Source organism: Rhinoraja longicauda, chromosome 26 (genome assembly GCF_053455715.1).
Source record: "Rhinoraja longicauda isolate Sanriku21f chromosome 26, sRhiLon1.1, whole genome shotgun sequence".
NCBI lineage: Eukaryota > Metazoa > Chordata > Chondrichthyes > Rajiformes > Arhynchobatidae > Rhinoraja > Rhinoraja longicauda.
Genome location: NC_135978.1, coordinates 1,984,261 through 2,009,964, shown reverse-complemented (window position 1 = coordinate 2,009,964; position 25,704 = coordinate 1,984,261). Strand labels below are relative to the sequence as shown.

At 45.9% G+C, this 25,704-nt stretch overlaps 1 protein-coding gene across 1 annotated transcript in view; it reads right to left on the bottom strand.

The window, feature by feature from the left end:
- LOC144606551 (sodium-dependent serotonin transporter-like) overlaps positions 1–25,704 on the bottom strand; it is a 57,977-nt gene that overhangs the window by 4,434 nt on the left and 27,839 nt on the right. Inside the window, exons 5-11 of the mRNA XM_078422806.1 lie at positions 25,549–25,687; positions 19,534–19,668; positions 16,784–16,887; positions 12,206–12,333; positions 6,867–6,979; positions 4,522–4,653; positions 1,707–1,806 (exon numbers count right to left, since the gene is read on the bottom strand). Coding sequence (XP_078278932.1) covers positions 1,707–1,806; positions 4,522–4,653; positions 6,867–6,979; positions 12,206–12,333; positions 16,784–16,887; positions 19,534–19,668; positions 25,549–25,687 — 851 coding nt within the window. The remainder of the gene's footprint in view (positions 1–1,706; positions 1,807–4,521; positions 4,654–6,866; positions 6,980–12,205; positions 12,334–16,783; positions 16,888–19,533; positions 19,669–25,548; positions 25,688–25,704) is intronic.

Sequence of the window (25,704 nt, the reverse complement as noted above, 5' to 3'; positions counted from 1 at the left end):
ATTCAACGTTCGTACCGCTGGGCTGTAAGTTACCCAAGCGGAATACGAGGTGCTGTCCCTCCAGTTTGTGTGTGGCCTCACTCTGGCAAGGAGGAGGCCCAGGACAGAACGGTCAGTTAGCATTGATAAAGTTTCCCCAACCTGAAACACTGATTGTTTCTCTTCCCACAGATGCAGTCAGACCTGCCGAGTATTTCCAGCATTCTCTGTTTTTCTTACAGTATGAGGTTTGGCAATAGATAATAGACAATAGGTGCAGGAGGAGGCCATTCGGCCCTTCGAGCCAGCACCGCCATTCAATGTGATCATGGCTGATCATTCTTGACAAGTTTGGTTTAGACTTCATATTTTAGACTTTAGAGATACCGTGTAGAAACAGGCCCTTCGGCCCACCGAGTCCACGCCGACGATCGATCACCATTGCACATTAGCACTATCCTACACACTAGGGGCTATTTACAATTTTTACCAACGCCAATTAACCTACAAACCTGCACGTCTTTGGAGAGTGGGAGGAAACCATAGCACCCGGAGAAAACCCACAAGGTCACGGGGAGAATGTACAAATTGCGTACAGACTGCACCTGTGGTCAAGATCGAATGCGAGTCTCTGACGCTGTGAGGCAGCAACTCTACCGCTGTACCACCCAGCCACCAACATTTAGACAATAGACAATAGGTGCAGGAGTAGGCCATTCAGCCCTTCGAGCCAGCACCGCCATTCAATGCGATCATGGCTGATCACTCTCAATCAGTACCCCGTTCCTGCCTTCTCCCCATACCCCCTCACTCTGCTATCCTTAAGAGCTCTATCCTGCTCTCTCTTGAAAGCATCCAACGAACTGGCCTCCACTGCCTTCTGAGGCAGAGAATTCCACACCTTCACCACTCTCTGACTGAAAAAGTTCTTCCTCATCTCCGTTCTAAATGGCCTACCCCTTATTCTTAAACTGTGGCCCCTTGTTCTGGACTCCCCCAACATTGGGAACATGTTTCCTGCCTCTAACGTGTCCAATCCCCTAATTATCTTATATGTTTCAATAAGATCCCCCCTCATCCTTCTAAATTCCAGTGTATACAAGCCCAATCGTTCCAGCCTTTCAACATACGACAGTCCCGCCATTCCGGGAATTAACCTAGTGAACCTACGCTGCACGCCCTCCATAGCAAGAATATCCTTCCTCAAATTTGGAGACCAAAACTGCACACAGTACTCCAGGTGCGGTCTCAAGGTAGCAAATTTCACATTTTCAGTTCCCAACAGATAAAAGATGCTGAATATTTCTTATTTGCATCTACAATTGACTATCTTGTGTTATGGAGTCAGAGAGTGACCCAACTTTCTTAAACATTGCAATAGTCCCTGCCTCAACTACCTCCTCCGGCAGCTCGTTCCATACACCCACCACCCTCTGTGTACAAAGGTTACCCCTCAGGTATTAAATCTTTCCCCCTTCTTTCCCCACTCACCTTAAAAACCTATAGTATGTCCTCTGGTTCTCGATTCCAATACTCTGGGCAAGAGTGTCTGTGCGTCCCCCCCATCTATTCCTCTCAATGATTTTGTAAGTCTCTATAAGATCACGGTTCATAGTTTTTATTACCTAGCGTTAATTAATTCCATTGTTAGTGGACATTTTTTTTCTGATCTTTCCCAGTCTCACTACATGTGGAATCAAGTCTTGCACAAGTGCAGAGTAACTTACCGTAAAACCAAGACACAGCAATGGCCTCCAGAAACACCACAGCGATAAGAGCGTATCCTGTGGCATATTCCTCCAAGATTATCACCACGTATGCTCCACTCTGAATTGAAACAAGTAAACAAGAGCTTGCTGTGAATACTTTGCAGAGCAGAGGAACAATAGCTTAGGAATTCAGTAACATCAACAGTTCAGTTCAGTTTTTTGTCACGTGTACCTAGGTACAGTGAAAAGCTTTTTGTTGTGTGCTAAACAAACAACGGAAAGACTATACACGATTACAATCGAGCCATTTAACGTGTATAGATACATGGTAAGGGAATAACGTTCAGTGCAAGGTAAAGCCAGCAAAGTCCCGATCAAGTCCGAGGATCATCAAAGAAGTAGGATAGTAGTTCAGACTGCTCTCTGGTTGTGGTAAGATTCTGCTCTATCATTTATGACCTTATGACAATTTAAGAGCCTGACCACCTAATTTAATTCATACATTTTACTTTTTAAACATCAGTAATATTAAAAATGTGAAAATGAAGTTTTCTGTCCCAGTCTGTGGTGCTGTGAGGCAGCAACTCTACCGCTGCGCCACTGTGCCGCCCGCAGTTCTCCCCTCCCCTCTTGACTTGATTGTACTCATGTGTTGTATGATGTCATAAGATGCCATTCGGCCCTTCGAGCCAGCACTAACATTCAACGTGATCATGGCTGATCATCTAAATCAGTACCTCGTTCCTGCTTTTTCCCCATATCCCTTGATGCCTTTAGCCCAAAGAGCTAAATCTAAATCTAACTCTTGAAAACATCCAGTGAATTGGCCTCCACTGCCTTCTGTGGCAGAGAATTCCACATAAGGTCATAAGGAATAGGAGTAGAATTAGTCCATCCGGCCCATCAAGTCTACTCCACCATTCAATGATGGCTTATCTATCTCTCCTTCCTAACCCCATTGTCCTGTCTTCTCCCCATAACCCCTGACACCCCTCCTAATCAAGAATCTATCAATCTCTGCTTTAAAAATACCCACTGATGGCCTCCACAGCCGTCTATGGCAAAGAATTCCACAGATCCACCACCCACTGATTAAAGAAATTTCTAATTTCCTTCCTAAAAGAACATCCTTTAATTCTGAGGCTGTGACCTTTAGTCCTCGACTCTCGCACTAGTGGAAACGTCCTCTCCACATCCATTCTATCTAATCCTTTCACTATTCTGGAATATTCTAGCAATTAGATAGCACGCAAACAAAAGCTTTTCCCCGAATCCTTTTGCATGTGAAAATAACAAACCAAATTCAATAAAATCACACTTAGAATCCTGCTTTCCATTCCAGTCAAGCATGTGCTAAACAGACGCAGTTGCCTGAATAATTAACAAACCCACTAATCAGCCCAGTGAAGGTAATTATACGTTTTTAAGATAAACACATTGTGACAAATAACTTTCCCTCATCTGTCTGTACTAAGCAAGCAATATAGAAATGTAAAAAAGACATAGAGTGCTGGAGTAACTCAGTGGGTCAGGCAGCATCCCTGGAGAGCATGGATAGGTAACGTTTCAGAGTGCTGGAGTAACTCAGCGGGTCAGGCAGCATCTCTGGAGAGCATGGATAGGTGACGTTTCACAGAGTGCTGGAGTAATTCAGCGGGTCAGGCAGCATTTCTGGAGAAGTAGCTTGTAGGACGGAACGATAAGTTCATAAATTCATGTTCATAATTTATAGGAGCAAAATTAGGCCATTCGACCCATCGAGTCTACTCCGCCAGTCAATCATGGCTGATCTATTTTCCATCTCAACCACATTCTCCTGCCTTCTCCTCATAACCCCTGACACCTGTACTAATCAAGACTCTGTCAATTTCTGCCTTAAAATTATTGTTTGACTTGGCCTCCACAGCAGATGCTGGTATAAACGGAAGATAGACACAAAATGCTGGAGTAACTCAGTGGGACAGGCAGCATCACTGGAGAGCAGGAATGGGTGGCGTTTCGGGTCGAGACCCTTCTTGGGATGGGATTGGTGTACCGGCACCTTTGTGACCACAGAAAAAAACATAGGACATTGTCGGCATGCCTTAAATGTTTTAATTCAACGAGTAAAAAAAAAACATGAATGAAAAGATTTTAATTTCCTTGCAAACATAGAGTTCTTCAGATTGCTGAAACTAAAACAAAGATATGAAATATTAAACAAACAAGTTCAAAAATTAGGGATATGCCAGTTGTCGCCAGATTATCATTGGAAGCATTCTTGCAAAATGTAAACTCTGATAAGGCAAAGTACAAACTGTGTTTGCTTAATTTATAAACTACGGGCAGTAATTAAGGCATTAAGGGCGCAGCGGTAGAGTTGCTGCCTTACAGCGCCAGAGATCCGGGTTCGATCCTGACTACGGGTGTTGTCTGTACAGAATTTGTACGTTCTCCCCGTGACCTGTGTAGGGTTTCTCCAGGTGCTCGGGTTTCCTCCCACACTCCAAAGACGTAGAGATTTGTAGGTTAATTGGCTTTGGTACACAGACACACTGAAGAAGGGTCTCGACCCGAAACGTCACCCATTCCTTCTCTCCAGAGATGCTGCCTGACCCGCTGAGTTACTCCAGCATCTTGTGTCTACCTGTATATGTGTGTGTATGTGTACATATATATATACACACACAAACTGAACTTTTTTTCTCGTTTATTATATTGTTTACAATGTACTATATTTACATATTCTGTTGTGCTGCAGCAAGTAAGAATTTCATTGTTCTATTTGGAACATATGACAATAAAACACTCTTGACTCTTGACTTAACAATTAAGATTAGACCTTTACACTTACAAACGTGAGGGTGTTCATCGATCCCAAAGTGCTGACCATGATCAGTAACAGCACAAACCACTCTCTCCGTTTCCTCAGCAAGTGCGGATATTCATCCAGTACTGCGGTGATCACACCTTCCAGACCTGCGAACTAAAGATACAAAATAATATGCTGAAAGAATTTTACCGCTATGAATTTTAAGTAGAACATCACGTATAGTCTTTCCACTGAAGACAGACACAAAATGCTGGAGTAACTCAGCGGGTCAGACAGCATCTCTAGGGAAAGGGAAGAGGTGAAGTTTCAGATCGTGATTCCTCTTCAGACTGAGAGTCAGGGGAAAGGGAAATGAGAGAAAGAGATGGTGATGTAGAGAGATTTAGAAAAAATGAATGAAACATATGCAAAAATGTAACAATGATAAAGGAAACAGGCCACTGTTAGCTGTGGGCTAGGTGAGAACGAGTTACAGACAATACTACTCAACAAGACGACTTTGAAGCTAGTAGGACTTGTGTGGGGGATGGATGGAGCGAGAAGGGGAATGCAAGGGTTATTTGAAGTTAGATAAATCAATACTCATATCGCTGGGGTGTAAGCTGCCCAAGCAAAATATGAAGTGTTGCTCCTCCAATTTGCATTTGGCCTCACTCTGACAATGGAGAAGGCCCAGGACAGAAAGGTCGTGTGGGAATGGGTGGGGCAGTTAAAGTGTTTAGCAACCAGGAGATCAGGTAGGTCCAGGCAGACTGAGTGAAGGTGTTCAGCAAAATGATCTTTCCGCTGGCTGGTTAGCACGCAACAAAGGATTTTCACTGTACTTCGGTACGTTACAACAAACTGAACTCAACATACCTACCGTGAAGGAAAGAACTGCAGATGCTGGTTTATACCGAAGGTAGACACAAAGTGCTGGAGTAACTCCGCAGGACAGGCAGCATCTCTGGAGAGAAGGAATGGGTGACATTTCGGGCCAAGAAGAGTCTTAACCCCAAATGTTACCCATTCCTTCTCTCCAGAGATGCTGCCTGTCCCGCTGAGTTACTCCAGCATTTTGTGTCTATCACATACCAACTTTGACTGTGCTAATAATTTTGCATTCACTGTCAATACTGTGAAACTAATTTTTTAATGGGAATGCACAGTGGCACAGCAGGTAGAGCTGCTGCCTCACAGCGCCAAAGACCCAGGTTCAATCCCGACTATGGGTGCTGTCCATGTGGAGTTTGCACGTTCTCCCTATGACCGCGTGGGTTTCCTCCCACACTCCAAACATGTACGGGTTTGTAGATTAAGTGGCCCTCTGTAAAATTGACCGCAGGGTGAAGGGAGTGGGATAACATAGAACTAGTGTGAACAGTTCATCAATAGTCAACATGGACCTAATGGTTTGAAGGGCCCATTTCATAAGTTCATAAGTCATAGGACCAGAATTAGGCCATTCAGCCATCAAGTCTACTCTGCCATTCAATCACGGCTGATCTATCTTTCCCTCCTAACCCCACTCTCCTGCCTTCTCCCCATAATCCCTAACACCAATCAAGAATCTATCTAACTTTACCTTAAAAATATCCATTGGCTTGGCTGCCATAGCCTTCTGTGGCAATGAATTCCACAGATCACCATCGTCTGACGAAAGAAAATCCTCCTCATCTCCTTTCTATAGGTACTTCCTTTTTTTCTGAGGCTATGATCACTAGTCCTAGACTCTCCCACTAGTGGAAATATCCTCTCCACATCCACTCTATCCAGGTCTTTCACTATTCGGTACGTTTCAATGAGGTCCTCCCTCATCCTTCTAATCTCCAGTGAGTACAGGCCCAGTGCCATCAAACGCTCATGATACGTCGGCGTGGACTCGGTGGATCGAAAGACCTTTTCCCACGCTATATATCTGAAATCTAAATGGTTAAAGTAAAACATCTGTTTCTTATAACTGAGTTGAAATACAAATTTTAGTTCAGTTCAGTTTAGTTTATTGTCACATGTGTGAAAAGCTTTTGTTGTGTGCAAACTAATCAGCAGAAAGACAATACATGATTACAATCGAGCCATTTACAGTGTACAGATACATGACAAGGGAATAACATTTGTGCAAGGTAAAGCCAGCAAAGTCTGATCAAGGATAGTCCGAGGGTCACCAATAAGGTAAATAGTAGTTCATCACTGCACTTTGATTGTGGTAGGATCATTCAGTTGCCTGATAACAGCTGGGAAGAAACTTCCCTGAATCTGGAGGTGTGCATTTTCACACTTCTGTACCTTTTGCCTGATGGGAGAGGGGAGAAAAGGGAGTGACCGGGGTGAGACTGGTCCTCGATTATGCTGCTGGCCGAGTGAACTCGAGCAACGCCAATGCTTACCGTGGTGTCCAGACCCAGAGTGACGAGCATGAGGAAGAAGATGGTTGAGTAGAAGGAGGATGCGGGCATGTTGGCCAATGCCTCTGCGTAGGTGATGAAGAGAAGACTCGGTCCTACAGGCAATGGAGAAAACAGGAGCAATTATTCGGTAGTAAAGAAAGCAAACTCAATGCTAGCATTTATTTCAAGAGGGCTTGTATAAAAAAACAGCGATGTAATGTTGAGGCGCTGGTAAGGCCGCATTTGGAATATTGTGAGCAATTTTGGCCACCATATCTGGGGTAAGATGTGCTGGCAATGGAGAGGGTCCAGAGGAGGTTTACAAGAATGATCCCAGGGATGAGTAGGTTAACCTATGATGAGCTTTTGACAGCACTGGGCCTGTACTCGCTGGAGTTTAGAAGAATGAGGGGGGACCTTATTGAAACATACAGAAGAGTGAAAGGCTTGGATAGAGTGGATGTGGAGAGGATGTTTCCACTAGTGGGAGAGTCTAGGACTAGAGGTCATCGCCTCAGAACTAAAGGCCGTTCTTTTGGGAAGGAGATGAGAATTTTTTCTAGTCAGAGGATGGTGAATCACTGGAATTCTTTGCCACAGAAGGCTAAGTCCGTGGATACTTTTAAGGAAGAGATAGATAGATTCTTGATTAGTATGGGTGTCACAGGTTATGGGGAGAAGGCAGGAGAATGGGGTTTGGAGGGAGAGATAGATCAGCCATAATTGAATGGCAGAGTAGGCTTGATGGGCTGAATGGCCTAATTCTACTATCCCTTATTACCTTATAGTCACAAATTGCAGCAGGATCTTGATCAATTGGCCAGGTAGGCTGAGGTATGGTTGATGGAATTTAATACAGAGAAATGTGAGGTGTTATATTTTGGGCAGTCTAACATGGGCATGACCTATACAGTGAATGGTTGAGCTCTGGGGAGAGTTGTAGAGCAGAGGGATCTAGGAGTGCAGGTCCATAGTTCCATCACAGGTAGATAGGTTGTAGAGCAGAGGGATCTAGGACTGCAGGTAAATAGTTCCCTGAAAATGGCATCACAGGTAAACAGGGTGTTGTAGAGCAGAGATACCTAGGAAAACTGCTACATAGTTCCCTGAAAGTGACTATTACAAAGCTTAACATGAACCTAAGGTGCTTTTGTGTTCCTTTACAGATTTAAAATGGAAAATGTACTTTATTCAACAGATTTGGATTTCAAATAAAGCGAGTCAAAACATTATTCTTTACAATATTGACAAGTTGACCTAAACCCCAGTAAATAGTGCTGGCTACTTATAATGTACAAGATAGTCAGATCATAGTTTTCAGTGCTAAAATAATGTACATCGTGGACATATTCCTTCTCATTCCTAATCTGCAGAGATTGTATGTTCTCCCCGTGACCTGCGAGGGTTTTCTCCACGCTCTTCAGTTTCCTCCCACACTCCAAAGACGTACAGATTTGTAGGTTAATTGGCTTGGTATAAATGTAAAATTGTTCCTAGTGTGTGTAGGATAGCGTTAGTGTGCGGGGATCGCTGGTTGGCGTGGACTCGGCGGGACGAAGGGCCTGTTTCAGGGCTGTATCTCTAAACTAAACTATATGGCAAACACTCCAGGTATTGTAGTTTCACAAAATGCATGGCCACTCTTTAGTCAGAGGGTGGTGAATCTGTGGAATTATTTGCCACTGACGGCTGTGGAGGCCAAGTCAGTGGATATATTTAAGGCAGAGATAGATAGATTCTTGATTAGTACAGATGTCAGAGGTTATGGGGAGAAGGCAGGAGAATGGGGTTAGGAGGGAAAGATAGATCAGCCATGATTGAATGGTGGAGTAGACTTGATGGGCTGAATGGTCTAATTCTACTCCTATCACTTATGACCTTTCGTTTTAGTGAGCACTGCCCCATTTAACCTCCTGCCTTCATTTCTGTGTGCATTGTTACACATTTGTTTTGAAGCTCAACAGGTATTCTGCTGAGAAAAGGTCAAAGTAAATAGTTTTACTTATTTATTAGTGACAAGTGTGTAATTACATGTATCTGTTTGCATTTCAGGCTGGTTAGCCATTCCCAGCTATTTATTTTTATGATATGTCAGTTATTGGAGAGAGATAATCAGTGTGTCATACATAGTTGAAGATCAGCTTCTATATTTCCTGTCTGTAACCACTTTAAAGTTTGCAGGCACAATAATGAACTCCTCCGTAAAGTTTGCAGGCACAATAATGAACTCCTCTGTAAATTGATTAAACCCATTCATAAGTCGCAAAGGTTCATTTGTCTTCCCGCTTCTCTCAAGAATAATTTTTAGTATAGTTTAGAGATGCGGCACGGAAACAGGTCGTTCGGCCCACCGAGTCTGTGCCGACCTGCGATCCCCGCACACAAACACTATCCTACACACACACTAGGGACAATTTACATTTTACCCAAAGCCAATTAACCTACAAACCTGCACTTCTTTGGAGAGTGGGAGGAAACCGGAGCACCCGGAGAAAACCCATGCAGGTCACGGGGAGAACGTACAAACTCCGTGCAGACAGCACCCGTAGTCAGGATGGAACCTGGGTCTCTGGCACTGTAAGGCAGCAACTCTACCGCTAACTCTAACTCTACCATCTCTCAATGTTTGAGAGATGGTTTTCTAAACCAACATGTCGAGGAACCAACGAGAGAACAGGCCATTCTAGACTGGGTATTGAGTAATGAGGAAGGGTTAGTTAGCAGTCTTGTTGTGCGAGGCCCCTTGGGCAAGAGTGATCATAATATGGTAGAGTTCTTCATTAGGATGGAGAGTGACAAAGTCGATTCAGAAACAAGTGTTCTGAACTTAAAGAAAGGTAACTTTGAGGGTATGAGGCGTGAATTGTCCAAGATAGACTGGCGATTGATGCTGAAAGGGTTGACGGTGGACATGCAATGGAAGGCATTTAAAGGTCGCATGGATGAACTACAACAAGTGTTCATCCCAGTTTGGCAAAAGAACAAACCAGGAAAGGTAGTGCATCCGTGGCTAACAAGGGAAATCAAGGATAGTATTAAAACAAAAGATGAAGCATACAGATTAGCCAGAAAAAGTAGCATACCAGAGGACTGGGAGAAATTCAGAGTCCAGCAGAGGAGGACAAAGGGCTTAATTAGGAAAGGGAAAATAGATTATGAGGGAAAACTGGCAAGGAACATAAAAACACACTGTAAAAGCTTTTATAAATATGTCAAGAGAAAAAGATTAGTTAAGGCAAATGTAGGTCCCTTGCAGTCGGAAACAGGTGAATTGATCATAGGGAACAAGGAGATGACAGACCAATTGAACAAATACTTTGGTTCTGTCTTCACTAAGGAAGACATAAACCGTCTGCCGGAAATAGCGGGGGACCGGGGGTCTAAAGAGATGGAGGAACTGAGGGAAATCCAGGTTAGTCGGGAAGTGGTGTTAGGTAAATTAAATGGATTAAAGGCAGATAAATCCCCAGGGCCAGATAGGCTGCATCCCAGAGTGCTTAAGGAAGTAGCCTCAGAAATAGTGGATGCATTAGTGATAATTTTTCAAAACTCTTTAGATTCTGGAGTAGTTCCTGAGGACTGGAGGGTAGCTAATGTAATCCCACTTTTTAAAAAGGGAGGGAGAGAGAAAACGGGGAATTATAGACCAGTTAGCCTAACATCGGTAGTGGGGAAAATGCTAGAGTCAGTTATTAAAGATGTGATAGCATTACATTTGGAAAGTGGAGAAATCATCGGACAAAGTCAGCATGGATTTACCAAAGGCAAATCATGTCTGACGAATCTTATAGAATTTTTCGAGGATGTAACTAGTAGAGTGGATAAGAGAGAACCAGTCGATGTGTTATATCTGGACTTTCAGAAGGCCTTCGACAAGGTCCCACATAGGAGATTGGTGTACAAACTTAAAGCACACGGTATTGAGGGTTCAGTGTTGAGGTGGATAGAAAATTGGTTGGCGGACAGGAAGCAAAGAGTAGGAATAAACGGGTCCTTTTCGGAATGGCAGGCAGTGACTAGTGGGGTACCGCAAGGCTCAGTGCTGGGACCCCAGTTATTTACAGTGTATATTAATGATTTGGACGAGGGAATTGAATGCAACATCTCTAAGTTTGCGGATGACACGAAGCTGGGTGGCAGTGTTAGCTGCGAGGAGGATGCTAGGAGGCTGCAGAGTGACTTGGATAGATTAGGCGAGTGGGCAAATGCATGGCAGATGCAATATAATGTGGATAAATGTGAGGTTATCCACTTTGGCGGCAAGAACAGGAAAGCAGAGTATTACCTGAATGGTGACCGATTGGGAGAAGGGGAGATGCAGACCTGGGTGTCATGGTGCACCAGTCATTGAAAGCAAGCATGCAGGTGCAGCAGGCAGTGAAGAAAGCGAATGGTATGTTGGCATTCATAGCAAGAGGATTTGAGTTTAGGAGCAGGGAGGTTCTGCTGCAGTTGTACAGGGCCTTGGTGAGACCGCACCTGGAGTATTGTGTGCAGTTTTGGTCTCCTAACCTGAGGAAAGACGTTCTTGCCTTAGAGGGGGTACAGAGAAGGTTCACCAGATTGATCCCTGGGATGGCGGGACTTACATATGAGGAAAGACTAGATAAACTGGGCTTGTACTCGCTGGAATTTAGAAGACTGAGGGGGGATCTTATAGAAACATATAAAATTCTTAAGGGGTTGGAGAAGCCAGATGCGGGAAAATTGTTCCCGATGTTGGGGGAGTCCAGAACCAGGGGTCACAGCTTAAGGATAAGGGGGAAGTCTTTTAGGACCGAGATGAGAAAACATTTCTTCACACAGAGAGTGGTGAGTCTGTGGAATTCTCTGCCACAGAAGGTAGTTGAGGCCAGTTCATTGGCTATATTTAAGAGGGAGTTAGATGTGGCCCTTTTTGCTAAAGGGATCAGGGGGTATGGAGAGAAGGCAGGTACAGGCTACTGAGCTGAATGATCAGCCATGATCATATTGGATGGCGGTGCAGGCTCGAAGGGCCGAATGGCCTACTCCTGCACCTATTTTCTATGTTTCTATGCTACAGTGCCGTCCACACGTTGAAGGTAATTTCTGTTTCCAACAGTGCACATGTCACCCCTATCTACTTCAGAAACAGTACGACAAATTAACACGAATGGAACTGAGAACAGTACAGCACAAGAACAGGCCCTTCATAACTTTATAAGCTTTTATCAGCACTGCCTTTTTAAAAAGTATTTGCGTGATATCCCAAAATATTTCTCATTTTGAAGATACGTCGTGCGGTTTCTTGCAAGAAGGATGCAATTTAAAAGACCAATGGTCATGAAGCAATGAAGGAGATGGCGATGTGATCTCACCCATATCTTTGGCCACTTCTGAAACATCTTTGTTCCTCTTCTCCGCCATGTATCCCAGGATGGTGAATATAACAAAGCCAGCGAGGAAACTGGTCAAACAATTCACAGTGCTGATGATTATTGTATCCCTACAGCACCAAGAGAACACACAAAGATCATCATGGAGGTAGGAACTGCAGATACTGGAAGACAGACAAAAAATGCCGGAGTAACTCAGAAGTTACTCAAGTAAGAATTTAATTGTTCTATCTGGGAATTATGACAATAAAACACTCTTGACTCTTGCATCAGGCAGAGATAACCTGCACGTCTTTGGAGTGTGGGAGGAAACCGAAGCACCCGGAGAAAACCCACATAGGTCATGGGGAGAACGTACAAACTCCGCACAGACAGCACCCGTGGTCAGGTCTCTGGCGCTGTGATGCAGCAACTCTACTGCTGCGTCACCGTGCCGCACTTGTGTTCTGGAGACAATTCTTGGCGAGCTGTTCCTGACAGCATTAATCTCTTCCTTCACCTCATAACTGCGGAGGCAAACCATAGAATCATAGTCACACAGCATGGAAACAGGTGCTTCGGCCCAACTTGGCCATACCGCCCAACATGCCCCCATCTACACTAGCCCCACCTGCCTGCATTTGGCCCATATATCCCTCTAAAAATTGTGGCGCTACGGTTCACCGTTTTGCCGAAATCAGCCGAAATTGCATATAGGTAGGTACATAGGTACATATATACAAGATCTGAGTTTTAGTAGTATACTAGGCCAAGTGGTCCCGTTGGGCCCGTCCTCGTAGGGTTTCCATTGTAACCGGGAGGGGGGGGAAGATGGATGGAAGGGTGGAGGGAGAGAGGGGGGGAGGGAGTGTTGGAGGGAGGGATGGAGGGAAGGGGGGGGAGTTAGGGGGGGAGGGGTGAGGGAGGGTGGGGAGAGAGGGGGAGGAGGGATTGGGGATGGAGGTGGGAAGGAGGGGGGAGGAAGGGGTTGAGGGGGGAAGGGGGACCTCCCCTTTTCCCAGTACCCCTCTTTCCCCACCACCAAGCCCCCTCCGCAACGACCTCTGTTGGCCCCCTCCCCAGTCCCCATTCTCAGACCCCTCCCCATTCTCTCTCCCCAGACACTCTAAGTGTTTTTTCGCAACATTTCCAGTCACTAAGTGCTTCTCACAGCGATCTGGAAGTGCTTTTCACAACAATGTAGCACCCATCTCACAGGGGCATTGTGACGTCACACGCTGAAGACCTTGAAAAATCGGTCAGAAATAAAATGTTTTAACTTTAAAACCTCTGTAACTTAAAAAATATACGACCGAATTAAATGAAAATATCATTTCCGACCAGCGTTCAGCGTGGACGTTCAGCGTGGTGATTAAGGCGGTGCAAAAATTGTGGCGCTACGGTTCACCGTTTTGCCAAAATCGCATATAGGTAGGTACATATACACAAGATCTGAGTTTTAGTATATAGAATATATATAGATAGAAGATAGATAGATATCACACAGACACAAGCACAATGCAGGGAGCAGGGATGGGGGAGTGGGGGTAGGGGAGGAGAGGGGGAAGTGGGGGTGGGGTAGGAGGGGCTGGAGTGGGGGGGGGTGGGTGAGGGTGCTAGACCAATACAGGAGAGGTTTTGAGTCCACGGCTCGCTCTGGCTGCAGCGCTGGCACCACGGGGTGAGGGTGCTAGACCAATACAGGAGAGGTTTTGAGTCCACGGCTCGCTCTGGCTGCAGCGCTGGCACCACGGGGCTGAGGTCAGTGACACCCTTTCCCCTTCCCTGTCCCCCCTCTACGAGGAATGGGCCCAACGGGTTCACGGTCTAGTGTCTATCTATATACCTATACATGTATACATACACACGTATCTTTGTGCGTGTATGTGTATACGTGTATATATGTGTGTGGAAGGTCTTGACCCGTAGCTTCACCCATTCCTTCTCTCGAGATGGTGCCTGACCTGCTGAGTTACTCCAGCATTTTGTGAATAAATCGATTTGTACCAGCATCTGGTTATTTTCTTATATATATGTGTGTGTATGTATTTGTGTGCACACACACACATAGAAAAATGTATCTATATATACTAGACCAAGTGGAGCCGTTGGGCCCATTCCTCGTAGAGGGGGGACAGGGAAGGGGAGAGGGTGCCACTCACCTCAGCACCGTGGCGCCAGTGCTGCAGCCAGAGCGAGCCGTGGACCCAAAGCCTCTCCTGTATTGGTCAAGCACCCTCAGCCCCCCCACTCAATCCCCCTCCTCCCCCCTCACCCACTCCATCCACCACTACCCCACTCCCCTCCCCCTACTCCCCATCCACTCCTCCCACCTCTACTCCCCCTCCATTCCACCCACCCCCCCCATCCTCCATACCCCCCTCCCCTCACCCCACCCCTGCTCCCCCGCCTCCCCTCTCCCCCCATCCCTCCCCTCCCCATCCCCCCAACTCCCCCCTTCTCCTCTAGTGCCCCCCTCCCATAGACCAAGTGGAACCATTGGGCCCAAACCTCTCCTGCATTGGTGCCGCACCCTCTTTCCTCCCCCCTCCCCCTTTCTCCCCCCACCCCTACTCCCTCCCACACATCCCTATCCACCCACCCCATCCCCCACTGCCCCCTCCCCCCACCAGCCCCCCCAATCCAAACCCCAATCCCCCCTCACCCCAACCCCCCCCCCCCCCACTCCATACCGTCTCAACATAAAGGGACCTACCGATCCATTGAACTGTTAGCGGCGAAAGCCACTTACCCGTGCCCCGTGCATGTAGCGCTGATTGGCGGCGAGCGGCCAACTTGTTAGATTGGGCGGGGAGTGCCCCCATGGCCGTGGGCGGGCAAGAGCGGACAGGGAAAAAGCAGTGACCTCGGCCCCGTTTCTCCTGCGGAGCCAAAGAGTCTCCTGCAGCTCGGCTGCGATCAGCGGGAAACAGTGGCGATGGCATAGACCCGTTGCCGGGCGGGGAATGTCTCCCGGGACCATGGGCGGGCGAGGGTGGCAGGGAGAAGGAACTGACCTCGGCCCCATTTCCCCTGCAGGTCCAGGGGCATGAAGCCGAAGTGTCTCCTGCAGCTCGGCTGCAATCGGCGGCCATCTTGTCAGACCCTCTGCCCCAGCCTCTGCAGCGTGCTGCATCATGGGAGGAAGGTCAGGCGCGGGACATGCCGGGACGGGTGCCGGTCCTCCTGCTGGTCCTCCGGGGGGGGGGGGGGGGGGGGGGGGGGGTGCATTTATTAACGTAGGCTTTTCTCTTTGAGAGTGGGGAAGATTCCAACAAGGGGACATAGCTTCAGAATTGAGGGACAACGGTTTAGGGGTAACATGAGGGGGAACTTCTTTACTCAGAGGGTTGTGGCTGTATGGAATGGGTTTCCGGTGGAAGTGGTGGAGGCTGGCTCGATTTTATTATTTAAGAGTAAATTGGATAGGTATATGGATAGGAGGGGATTGGAGGGTTATGGTCTGAGTGCAGGTAGATGAGACTAGGTCAGGGAGAATGGTCGGCGTGGACTGGTAGGGCCGGACAGGCCTGTTTCCATGCTGTAGTTGTTATATGTTATATATGTTATATAAGTTAAATTGTTTTTAAAAAGTAACGAAAGTGGGTTTACTCCATGCACGGGGGAATGGTGAGTAAGGTGGATCTAAAATTGTGGCGCTATCGTGTGCCGTTTTGGATGGGTAAAGCTCCAAACTATTTTCGTTCACAAACGACCCCAGAGTTTTAGTAATATAATAATAGATAGAGAGATAGAGATAGAGAGATAGATAGAGAGAGAGAGAGATAGATAGAGAGAGAGAGAGATAGATAGAGAGAGAGAGAGAGAGAGAGGTAGAGTGGTAGGGAGATAGATAGAGAGTGATAGAGAGGTAGTGAGGTAGAGAGGTAGAGAGATAGAGATAGAGAGACAGAGAGATAGAGAGGTAGAGAGAGAGATAGAGAGAGGTAGAGAGGTAGAGAGATAGATAGAGAGAGGTAGAGAGGTAGGTAGGTAGAGAGGTAGGTAGGGAGGTAGAGAGGTAGGTAGGTAGAGAGGTAGGTAGGGAGGTAGGGAGGGAGGTAGGTAGGTAGGGAGGTAGGTAGGGAGGGAGAGAGGTAGGTAGGGAGGGAGAGAGGTAGGTAGGTAGGTAGGTAGGTAGGTAGATAGATAGATAGATAGATAGATAGATAGAGAGAGATAGAGATAGATAGATAGATAGATAGATAGATAGATAGATAGATAGATAGATAAATAGATAGATAGAAAGATATAAATACACGCACATCTCCGTGCATTGAGCTGCAGAAACCTTATGTGAGCCAACTTTCAACAAGGAGGTTCTCATGGTAGCCTGAACAAGACAGCCGTGCTACAGCAGTAATCCACGCACGGACTTGCAGTAAAAGATATTCACAAAATGCTGGAGTAACTCAGTGGGACAGGTAGCATCTCTGGAGAGAAGGAATGTGTAACGTTTTGAGTCGAGACCCTTCTTCAGACTTCTCTCCAGAGATGCTGCCTGACCCGCTGAGTTACTCCAGCATTTTGTGTCTATCTTCAGTTTAATCCAGCATCTGCAGTTCCTTCCTGCACACTGGCCTGTAGCAGTTGTTGTTGAATTTGTTGTAGCTGGCTAATGCCATCAGAGCACCAAACCCGGGGCCCAGCGAGAAGAAAATCTGTGTAGCCGCGCTAATCCACACCTGCAAAGCAAAGAACAGAAGTCACACTAAACCAAATTTTCAGATCTCTAAAGCAATTAGTCATAGAGTGATGCAGCGTGGAAACAGGCCCGTCAGACCGACTTGCCCACACCGACCAACATCCCCCATCTACATGATGAGTCCCACCTGCCCATGTTTGGTCCATATCTATAAACCTTGTGAAAGAAGGAATGCAGCTGCTGGTTTAAACCGAAGATAGGCACAAAATGCAGGAGCAACTCAGCGGGTCAGGCAGCATCTCTAGAGAAAAGGAAGAAGTGATGTTTTGTGTCGGTGTCTGATGCAGGGTCTCCCCATAACCTGCCGAGGAAAAGAGCCGAGCGCTTGTGCCAGGCATACAATGGGGGTCAAAAAATTGGAATTTAAAAAAAAAATTACACATAAAATTAACAGTTTCAAGCCTCTTTTAGTGCATTTCAAAGTACAGACATTACAAAATAATGTGAATATGTCTGTACACTAATAACATTTTGAAGTAAATTCGCACATTAATTGATAATCAGCCCAAAATGGTGTTAATTGGCTTTTCTGCTGTGTGTTGTATTTTAACCCTGTCTTAATTAATTTAGTTATATAATCTTGCACTTAAATTTAATATTTACTCATTACAGTTCCACCACTGATTTTCTGGCACTCTTGGTTCCAGAGCTTTGCTGGTTTATCCAGCAGGCCAAGGAAGTCGGCCATGGGGATAGATGTGCTGGCTCCAGCTGGGCTGGAGTTGCAGAGCCCCGGCCGCAGGTTGCAAACTAAACCCACCGATCGGCCGTGGAAGTCCCGATGAGGTCGAGATTAGCTGCCTTGCTCAGCCTAGGTGCCACATTTTCGAGCAGACTTCCAGGGCGCGAGGGGATTTCTCGTGAAACCTCTTGCGGCCAAATTGACAAATTGGCCATGGATGTCCCGATGAGGTCGAGATTGGTTGCCTTGCCCAGCCTAGGTGCCAGATTTACGGGGAGACTTCCAGGGCACGCAGCGGGGATTTCTCGCGGAACCCCTAGCGACCTCTAGCGGAACCCTAGTGTTCATTACAAGTCTATGCATCGTTTTTTTCCCTTCTTTTTTTCGATCCGATTTGTCCGTTTATTTGGCAAAGTGAAAAATGCGGAAACCATGCAAAAAGCTCGGAAAATGGATTTTAAAAACGTGGAAATCTGCGGAAATTTAACATGCCTGAAGCCTGTAAAGCTGCAGCAAGAAAAATTTAACTGCTTCGTTGCTGGCTACCACACAAACCAACCTCCCTTCCATTGACTCCATCTACACCTCACGCTGCCTCGGCAAGGCCAGCAGCATAATCAAGGACCAGTCTCACCCCCGGTCACTCCCTTTTCTCCCCTCTCCCATCAGGCAAAAGATACAGAAGTGTGAAAATGCACACCTCCAGATTCAGGGACAGTTTCTTCCCAGCTTTTTTCAGGCAACTGAATCATCCTACCACAACCAGAGAGCAATGCTGAACACCTATCTACCTCTTTGGTGACCATCGGACTATCCTTGATTGGACTTTACTGGCTTTACCTTGCACTAAACGTTATTCCCTTAGCATGTATCTATGCACTATAAATGGATCGATTGTAATCATGTATTGTCTTTCTGCTGACTGGTTAGCATGCAACAAAAGCTTTTCCCTGTACCTCGGTACATGTGACAATAAACTGAACTAACTGGTACATTTGACAATTAAACACCCTGACTCTGTTCCACAGCCTTCGATACCCCCAATGCCTCTGTCTGTCTCACTGCAAGGACCTTTGAATAAACACTCTCTTGGTGTTATACAGGGAACCAGGTGTGTTGCTCTTAGAATAATTTAGTTTAGTTTCAAGATGTAGCATGGAATCAGGCCCTTCGGCCCACTCTGTCCATGCCGACCATCGAGCAACCGTCTCACGGAAGATGAAAATGTAAATATATCCGGGGGTGATGTGATAGAGTGTGTAAAATCATGAGGGGAATAGATAAGGTGAATCCTCCATTCCCCAGCATAGGGGAATCAACAACTAGTGGTCATAGGGTTATGGTGAGAAGGGAAAGATTTAGTTTAGTTTAGGTTAGTTTAGAAATATAGCCTGGAAACAGGCCCTTCGGCCCAATTTGCCCACACCGGCCAACATGTTTTATCTACACTAGTCCCGCCTGCCTGTGCTATGTCCATATCCCTCAAAACCTGTTCTATCCATGTACCTGTTGAACTGTTTCTTTGAAGTATTTCTCTGGATGTGCAGAGGTTACAGGTGGCTGGACTACCTGACAGGTAGACTACCTGCTACCTTCACCAGCGCAAGTAAGGAGAATAAAGGAAATGTAAAAACCAATGCAAAAGTTCATGTTTATAAGTGATAGGAGTAGAATTAGGGCATTTGGCCCATCAAGAATACTCCGCCATTCAATCATGGCTGACCCATCTATCCCTCCTAATCCCTTTCTCCTGCCTTCTCCCCATAACCCCCGACACCCGTACTAATCAAGAATCTATCCATCTCTGCCTTAAACATATCCATTGACTTGGCCTCCACAGGTTTCTGCAGTAAAGAATTCCACTGATTCACCACGCGAAAGAGATTGATCGGGATGACTCCAAACTTGCTGACAAGTTCATGCCTGCCCGATCGCCCCACTCACCTGCTGGGATAAGAGTTTTCCCCACTGCGGATGCAGGTAGAAAGTGATTCCTCGCCAAGCCCCTGGCAGTGTGGCCCCACGCATCAGGAGGATGAACAGCACGATATAGGGCAGAGTGACCGTCACCCACACCACCTACAGGAACACAACATATGTAGAGTGGAGGAAGGAACTGCAGATGCTGGTTTAAACCCAAGATAGACACAAACAGCTGGAGTAACTCAGCGGGACAGGCAGCACCTCTGGAGAGAAGGAATGGGTGATATTTCGGGTCGAGACCCTTCTTCAGACTGACGTCAGGGGAGTGGGAGGTACATAGATAAGGAAATGTATAGATAAGGAGTGTAAGGTGTGAAAACAGGACAAAGGGAATGTGATCAAGGCAAATGTAGAATAGATCATTGTTAGTTGGGAAAAGGTAACACCAAAGCAAACAGATAAAATGTAGTCAGAGACAGTCAGACTGGTCGGAGAACTGGGAAGGAGGAGGGATGAAGAGAGAGAGGAAAAGCAAGGGTTACTTGAAGTTAGAGTCAATGTTCATGGGTCATGACACCTTCAAGGGTCTCGTCCCGAAACGTCAACCATTCCTTCTCTCCAGAAATGCTGCCTGTCCCGCTGAGTTTTTGTGTCTATCTTTACAACATAGAGTGATACAGCGTGGAAACAGGCCTTTCAGCCCAACTTGCCCACACCGACCAACATGTCCCAGCTACACTAGTCTCACCTGCCTGCGTTTGGCCCATATCCCTCTAAACCTGAAAAGTCTGAAGAAGGGTCTCGACCCGAAACGTCACCCATTCCTTCTCTCCCGAGATGCTGCCTGACCTGCTGAGTTACTCCAGCATTTTGTGAATAAATCCCTCTAAACCTGTCCTATCCATGTACCTGTCTCCATTACATCACGTCAGAAAATCTGATTGGAAAATGATTTATCTTTGCTCAGCTTCTCCAAACACAATAACTCCATGTCATCTAATTCACATCATATAAATCCCTATTTTTGCAACCATAAATATTGACCATTCTTTTGTCCAGAGCAACATTCTGATATCCGTCCCAATTTTGTATTTATTAATGTGACCCTGCACTTTTTGCACTTATGAAGGCAAGGCAAGGCAAAGCAAGTTTATTTATTTAGCACATTTCAGCAACAAGGCAATTTAAAGTGCTTTACATAAAACATTAAAGAGCAGTTAAAAGCAATTAAAAACAGTAATTTAAAGAGAATAGAAAATAAAAACAAGCTAAAATAGAACAAGACAGGTATAAAATACAAGAATAAAAGTTAAAGTGCAGTGTAAGAAATGAATAATTATTTGATTTAATAAAAGGCAGTGTCAAACAGAAAAGTCTTCAGCCTCAATTTAAAAGAACTGAGAGTTGCAGCGGACCTGCAGTTTTCTGGGAGTTTGTGGGAGATAAATGGCTAATAGCTTCACAACATAAGAGTCGTACAGCACGGAAACAGGCCCTTCAACCCAACTTGCCCACACCAACCATCATGTCCCATCTACACTAATCCCACCTGCCCGCATTTGACCCATATCCCTCCAAACCTGTCCTATCCATGTACCGTACCTGTATACGGGATGGTTTTTTGAACCAAAATATAGAAGAACCGAGTCGTGGACACGCCTAGACTGGGTATTGTGTAATGAGGCAGGATGAGTTAGTGATCATGTTGTGCAAAGTCTTTTGGGCAACAGTGACCATAATATGGTGGAATTCTGCATTAGGATGGAAAGTGACATGGTTAATTCCGAGACTAGGGTCCTGAACTTAAGGAAAGGAGACTTTGAAGGTATGACGCGGGAATTGGCTAGGATAGCCTGGCAACTTATACATAAAGGGTTGATGGTGGAGATGTGATGGCAAAGATTTAAAGACCGCATGGATGAACTCCAAAAATTGTTCATCCCAGTCTTGCGAAAAAATAAAACGGGGAAGGCGGCTCAACCATGGCTAACGAGGGAAATCAATGATAGTGTTAAATCCAAGGAAGAGGCATATAAATTGGGCAAAGGAAGCAGCAAACTGGAGGACTGCGAGAAATTTAGAACTCAACAGAGGAGGACAAAGGGGTTAATTAAGAGGGAGAAAAAGAGCATGAAAGAAAGCTTGTGGGGAATATAAAAACTGACTCTAAAAGCTTCTTTAGATATGTAAAAAGGAAAAGATTAGTGAAGACAAATGTAGTTCCCTTACAATCAGAGACAGGTGAAATTATAATGGGAAACAAGGAAATGGCAGAACAGTTAAACGAGTACTTTGGTTCTGTCTTCACTAAGGAAGACACAATCTCCCAGAAATACTAGGGGACCGAGGATCTAGTGGGAGGGAGGAACTGAAGGCAATCCACATTAGTCAGGAAATGGTGTTGGGTAAACTGTTGGGACTGAAGGCAGATAAATTCCCAGGACCCGATGGTCTGCATCCCAGAGTACTCAAGGAGTTGGCCCTAGAAAAATCTGGATGCATTGGTGATCATTTTCCTATGTGCTCTTGACTCTGGATCAGTTCCCGTGGAATGGAGGGTAGCCAATGTAACCCCATTTTTTAAGAAAGAGGGAGAGAGAAAACGGGGAATTATAGACCAGTTAGCCTTACATCGGTAGTGGGAAAGATGCTTGAGTCGATTGTTAAAGATGTTATGGTAGCGCATTTGGAAAGCAGTGACAGGATCGGTCAAAGTCAGCATGGATTTATGAAGGGGAAATCATGCTTGACTAATCTAGATTTTTTTGAGGATGTAACAAGTAGAATGTATAAAGGAAATCACAAGAGATTAGTGTTCAAAATTAGAGCACATGGCATTAAGGATTGACATGGAAAGAGAACTGGTTGGCAGAAAGGAAGCAAAGAATAGGAATTAACGGGTCCTTTTTTCATAATGGCAGGCAGTGATTAGTTGGGTGCCGCAAGGCTCGGTGCCCGCAAAAATGTGCCAAATATTAATACCCCGGTTATTTACAATTGAATATTGTAAAAATTCAATTTATCTAACCTAACCCCCTAGTTTAACCTTTCCCAATCTAATCTAACGTAACCTAGTCTAAACCTCTTTGAGTTCATTAAATTTATAAAACTCACACTTCTTTATTTTTTCCTACGGCCCGCAAAAATGTGCCAATTATAAATGCCCCGGTTATTTACAATATATATCAACGATTCAGATGAGGGAATTAAATGAAACATCAAGTTTGCAGATAACACAAAGCTGGGTGGTAGAGTGAGCTGCAAGGAGGATGTTATGAGGCTGCAAAGTGACTTGGATAGGTTGGGTGAGTGGGCAGATGTATGGCATATGCAGTATAATGTGGATAAATGTGAGGTTATCCACTTTGATGGCAAGAACAGGAAGGCAGATTATTATCTGAATGGTGTCAGATTAGATAAAGTTAGGACGGGGGAGGTGCAACGAGACCTGGGTGTGCTTGTACATCAGTCACTGAAAGTAAGCATGCAAGAACAACAGGCAGTGAAGAGAGCTAATGGTATGTTGGCCTTCATTGCGAGAGGATTTGAGTTTAGGAGCAAGGAGGTCCTATTGCAGTTGTACCTCCCTGGTAAGACTGCACCTGGAGTATTGTGTGCAGTTTTGGTCTCCTAATTTAAGGAAGGACATTATTGCTATTGAGGGAGTGCAGCATAGATTCACCAGGTTAATTTCCAGGATGGAGGGACAGACATATGATGAAAGAATGGGTTGACTGGCCTTGTATTCACAGGAATTTAGAAGGATGAGAGGGGATCTGATAGAAACATATAAAATTCCTAAAGGATTGGACAGGCTAGATGCAGGAAAATTGATCCCGATGTTGGGGGAGTCTAGAACCAGTGGTCACACAGTTTAAGAATAAGGGGGAGACCTTTTAGAACTTAGATGAGGAAAAACTTCTTCACCCAGAGAGTTGTGAATCTGTGGAATTCTCTGCCACAGAAGGCAGCGGAGGCCAATTCACTGGATGTTTTCAAGAGAGAGTTAGCTCTTAGGGCTAAAGGAAAAAGCAGGAATGGGGTACTGATTTTAGATGATCAGCCAGAGCTGGCTCCAAGGGCTGAATGGCCTACTCCTGCACCTATTTTTCTATGTTTCTAAATGTTTATTTAACTTGTATATGAAATAAATATAAATGAATCATTAGAGGACGGCACCGTGGCGCAGTGGCAGATTTGCAGTCTTCCACCGCCGAAGACCCGGGTTCGATCCTAGCTACGGGTGCTGTCGGTACGGAGTTTGCACGTTCTCCCAGTGACCTGCGTGGGTTTTAACCGGGTACTCCGGTTTCCTCCCACACTCCAAAGAACTTGTGGGTTTGTAGGTTAATTGGCTTCGGTAAAATTGTAAATTGTCCCTAGTGTGTGTAAGATATTGTTAGTGTGCAAAGATCGCTGGTCAGCGTGGACTCGGTGGGCCTAAGGGCCTGTTACGGCGATGTATCTCTAAAGTCCCCTCAAATATAGGCGCCCTGTTTAACTTCATGCTTCCATACCCCAGCCTCTTTAGAATCCTTTATAGTTGGTCAGGTCTGACTAAACGCTGGGCCGGGTATATAAGGTCACAAGGTCATAAGTGATAGGAGTAGAATTAGGTCATTGGGCTCATCAAGTCTACTCCTATCTGAAACTGCTATATAGAGTCATATAGCACAGAAACAGGCCCTTCAGCCCAACTTGCCCACATCAATATGTCACATCTACTCGAGTCCCACCTGCCTGCGTTTGGCACATATCTCTCTAAACCAGGGATCTCCAAACTATGGCCCGCGGGCCACATCCGGCCCGCCACGAGATTTTATCCAGCCCGCGGCAAGCTCTTAGACAGAGGGGACTGGAGGCAGAAGCTGCCGGCAAAGGTTCACCGGAGAGCGGATTGCCACCGACCCAGAGCCAGTACAAGGCGAGAGATCACAGCACCCCCTCGCAAACACCAAACTCAAGGAAACTTCCCTGCTCGCCGCCGCCGCTGCTCACCCCGGGGAGAGAGAGAGGGGGGGGGAGAGAGAGAGAGAGAGTCGGAGTAGAGGGAGCAGCGGGTGGGTGTCAAAGGGTCCGGTGAAGGAGCGCCGCCACTTGCGGGGGCTGCTCCCTCCCTCTCCCCATCTCCCAGTGCCAGCGAGATCTGCGCCATTCCTCCACTCTCTTCCCCGGCCCCGTCTCCTTCTAATGCAATGAAATAAGAACAAAACACAAGTGGAACTTCCCTCCTCGCCGCCGCCGCTCACCCCGGGCATGTGGGGTTTCTGAACAACAACTACACTTGTCTTTGTTCTTATTTCGCTGTGTTAAGAGGGAGACGGGGCCGGGGAAGAGTGGAGCAGCGCTGTAGATCTCGCTCGCTCTGGGAGGGGGAGGGAGCAGCCGCCGCAAGAGAAGGCGCTCCTTCACCGGACCTTCTGCCACCCTCCCCCTTCGCGTGCTCCCGCTCTCACCTGTTGCTCCCTCTACCCTGACTCTCTCCCCCCCCCACTCTCATCGCCCCCCCACTCTCTCTCCCCCCCACTCTCTCCCACCCCCCTCTCTCTCCCCCCTTACTCTCTCCTCTCTCCACCAGTGGTAATCACTGTATTTTTCCTGTTTTATAAATAATTGTATACCTATGGTATATATATTCCAATATTTCAAGCTCTTTTTAAAAATTGAATATTATTTATTTGTTGCCATATAAACCGAATGTAAACTAACCTAATCTAACCTAACATATTTAACCTTTCCTAATCTAATCTAACTTAACCTAGTCTAAACTTTTTTGAGTCCATTAAATTTATAAAACTCACACTTCTTTATTTTTTCCTAAGGCCAGTAAAAATGTGCCAAATATATAATGTGGCCCTCAAGCTGAAAAGTTTGGAGGTCCCTGCTCTAAACCTGTCCTATCCATATCCCTGTCTAATTGTTTCTTAAACGCTGCGCTAGTCCCAGCCTCAACTACCTCCTCCGGCAGCTAGTTCCATACACCCACCACCCTTTGTGTGAAAACGTCTTAACCCATCTTGACTTAACTTCACCTACCTTTCCAGAGGTCCGTATGCCCTTCCAAATACTGAAGTACACCACAGTATATACTATGATCGCACAAATTACTAGGTGCCAGCTGACACCCTTAACATCATGCAAACCAATCGATTTATGAATCATAAGCACACGGCGACTGCAAAATAAAGAAGA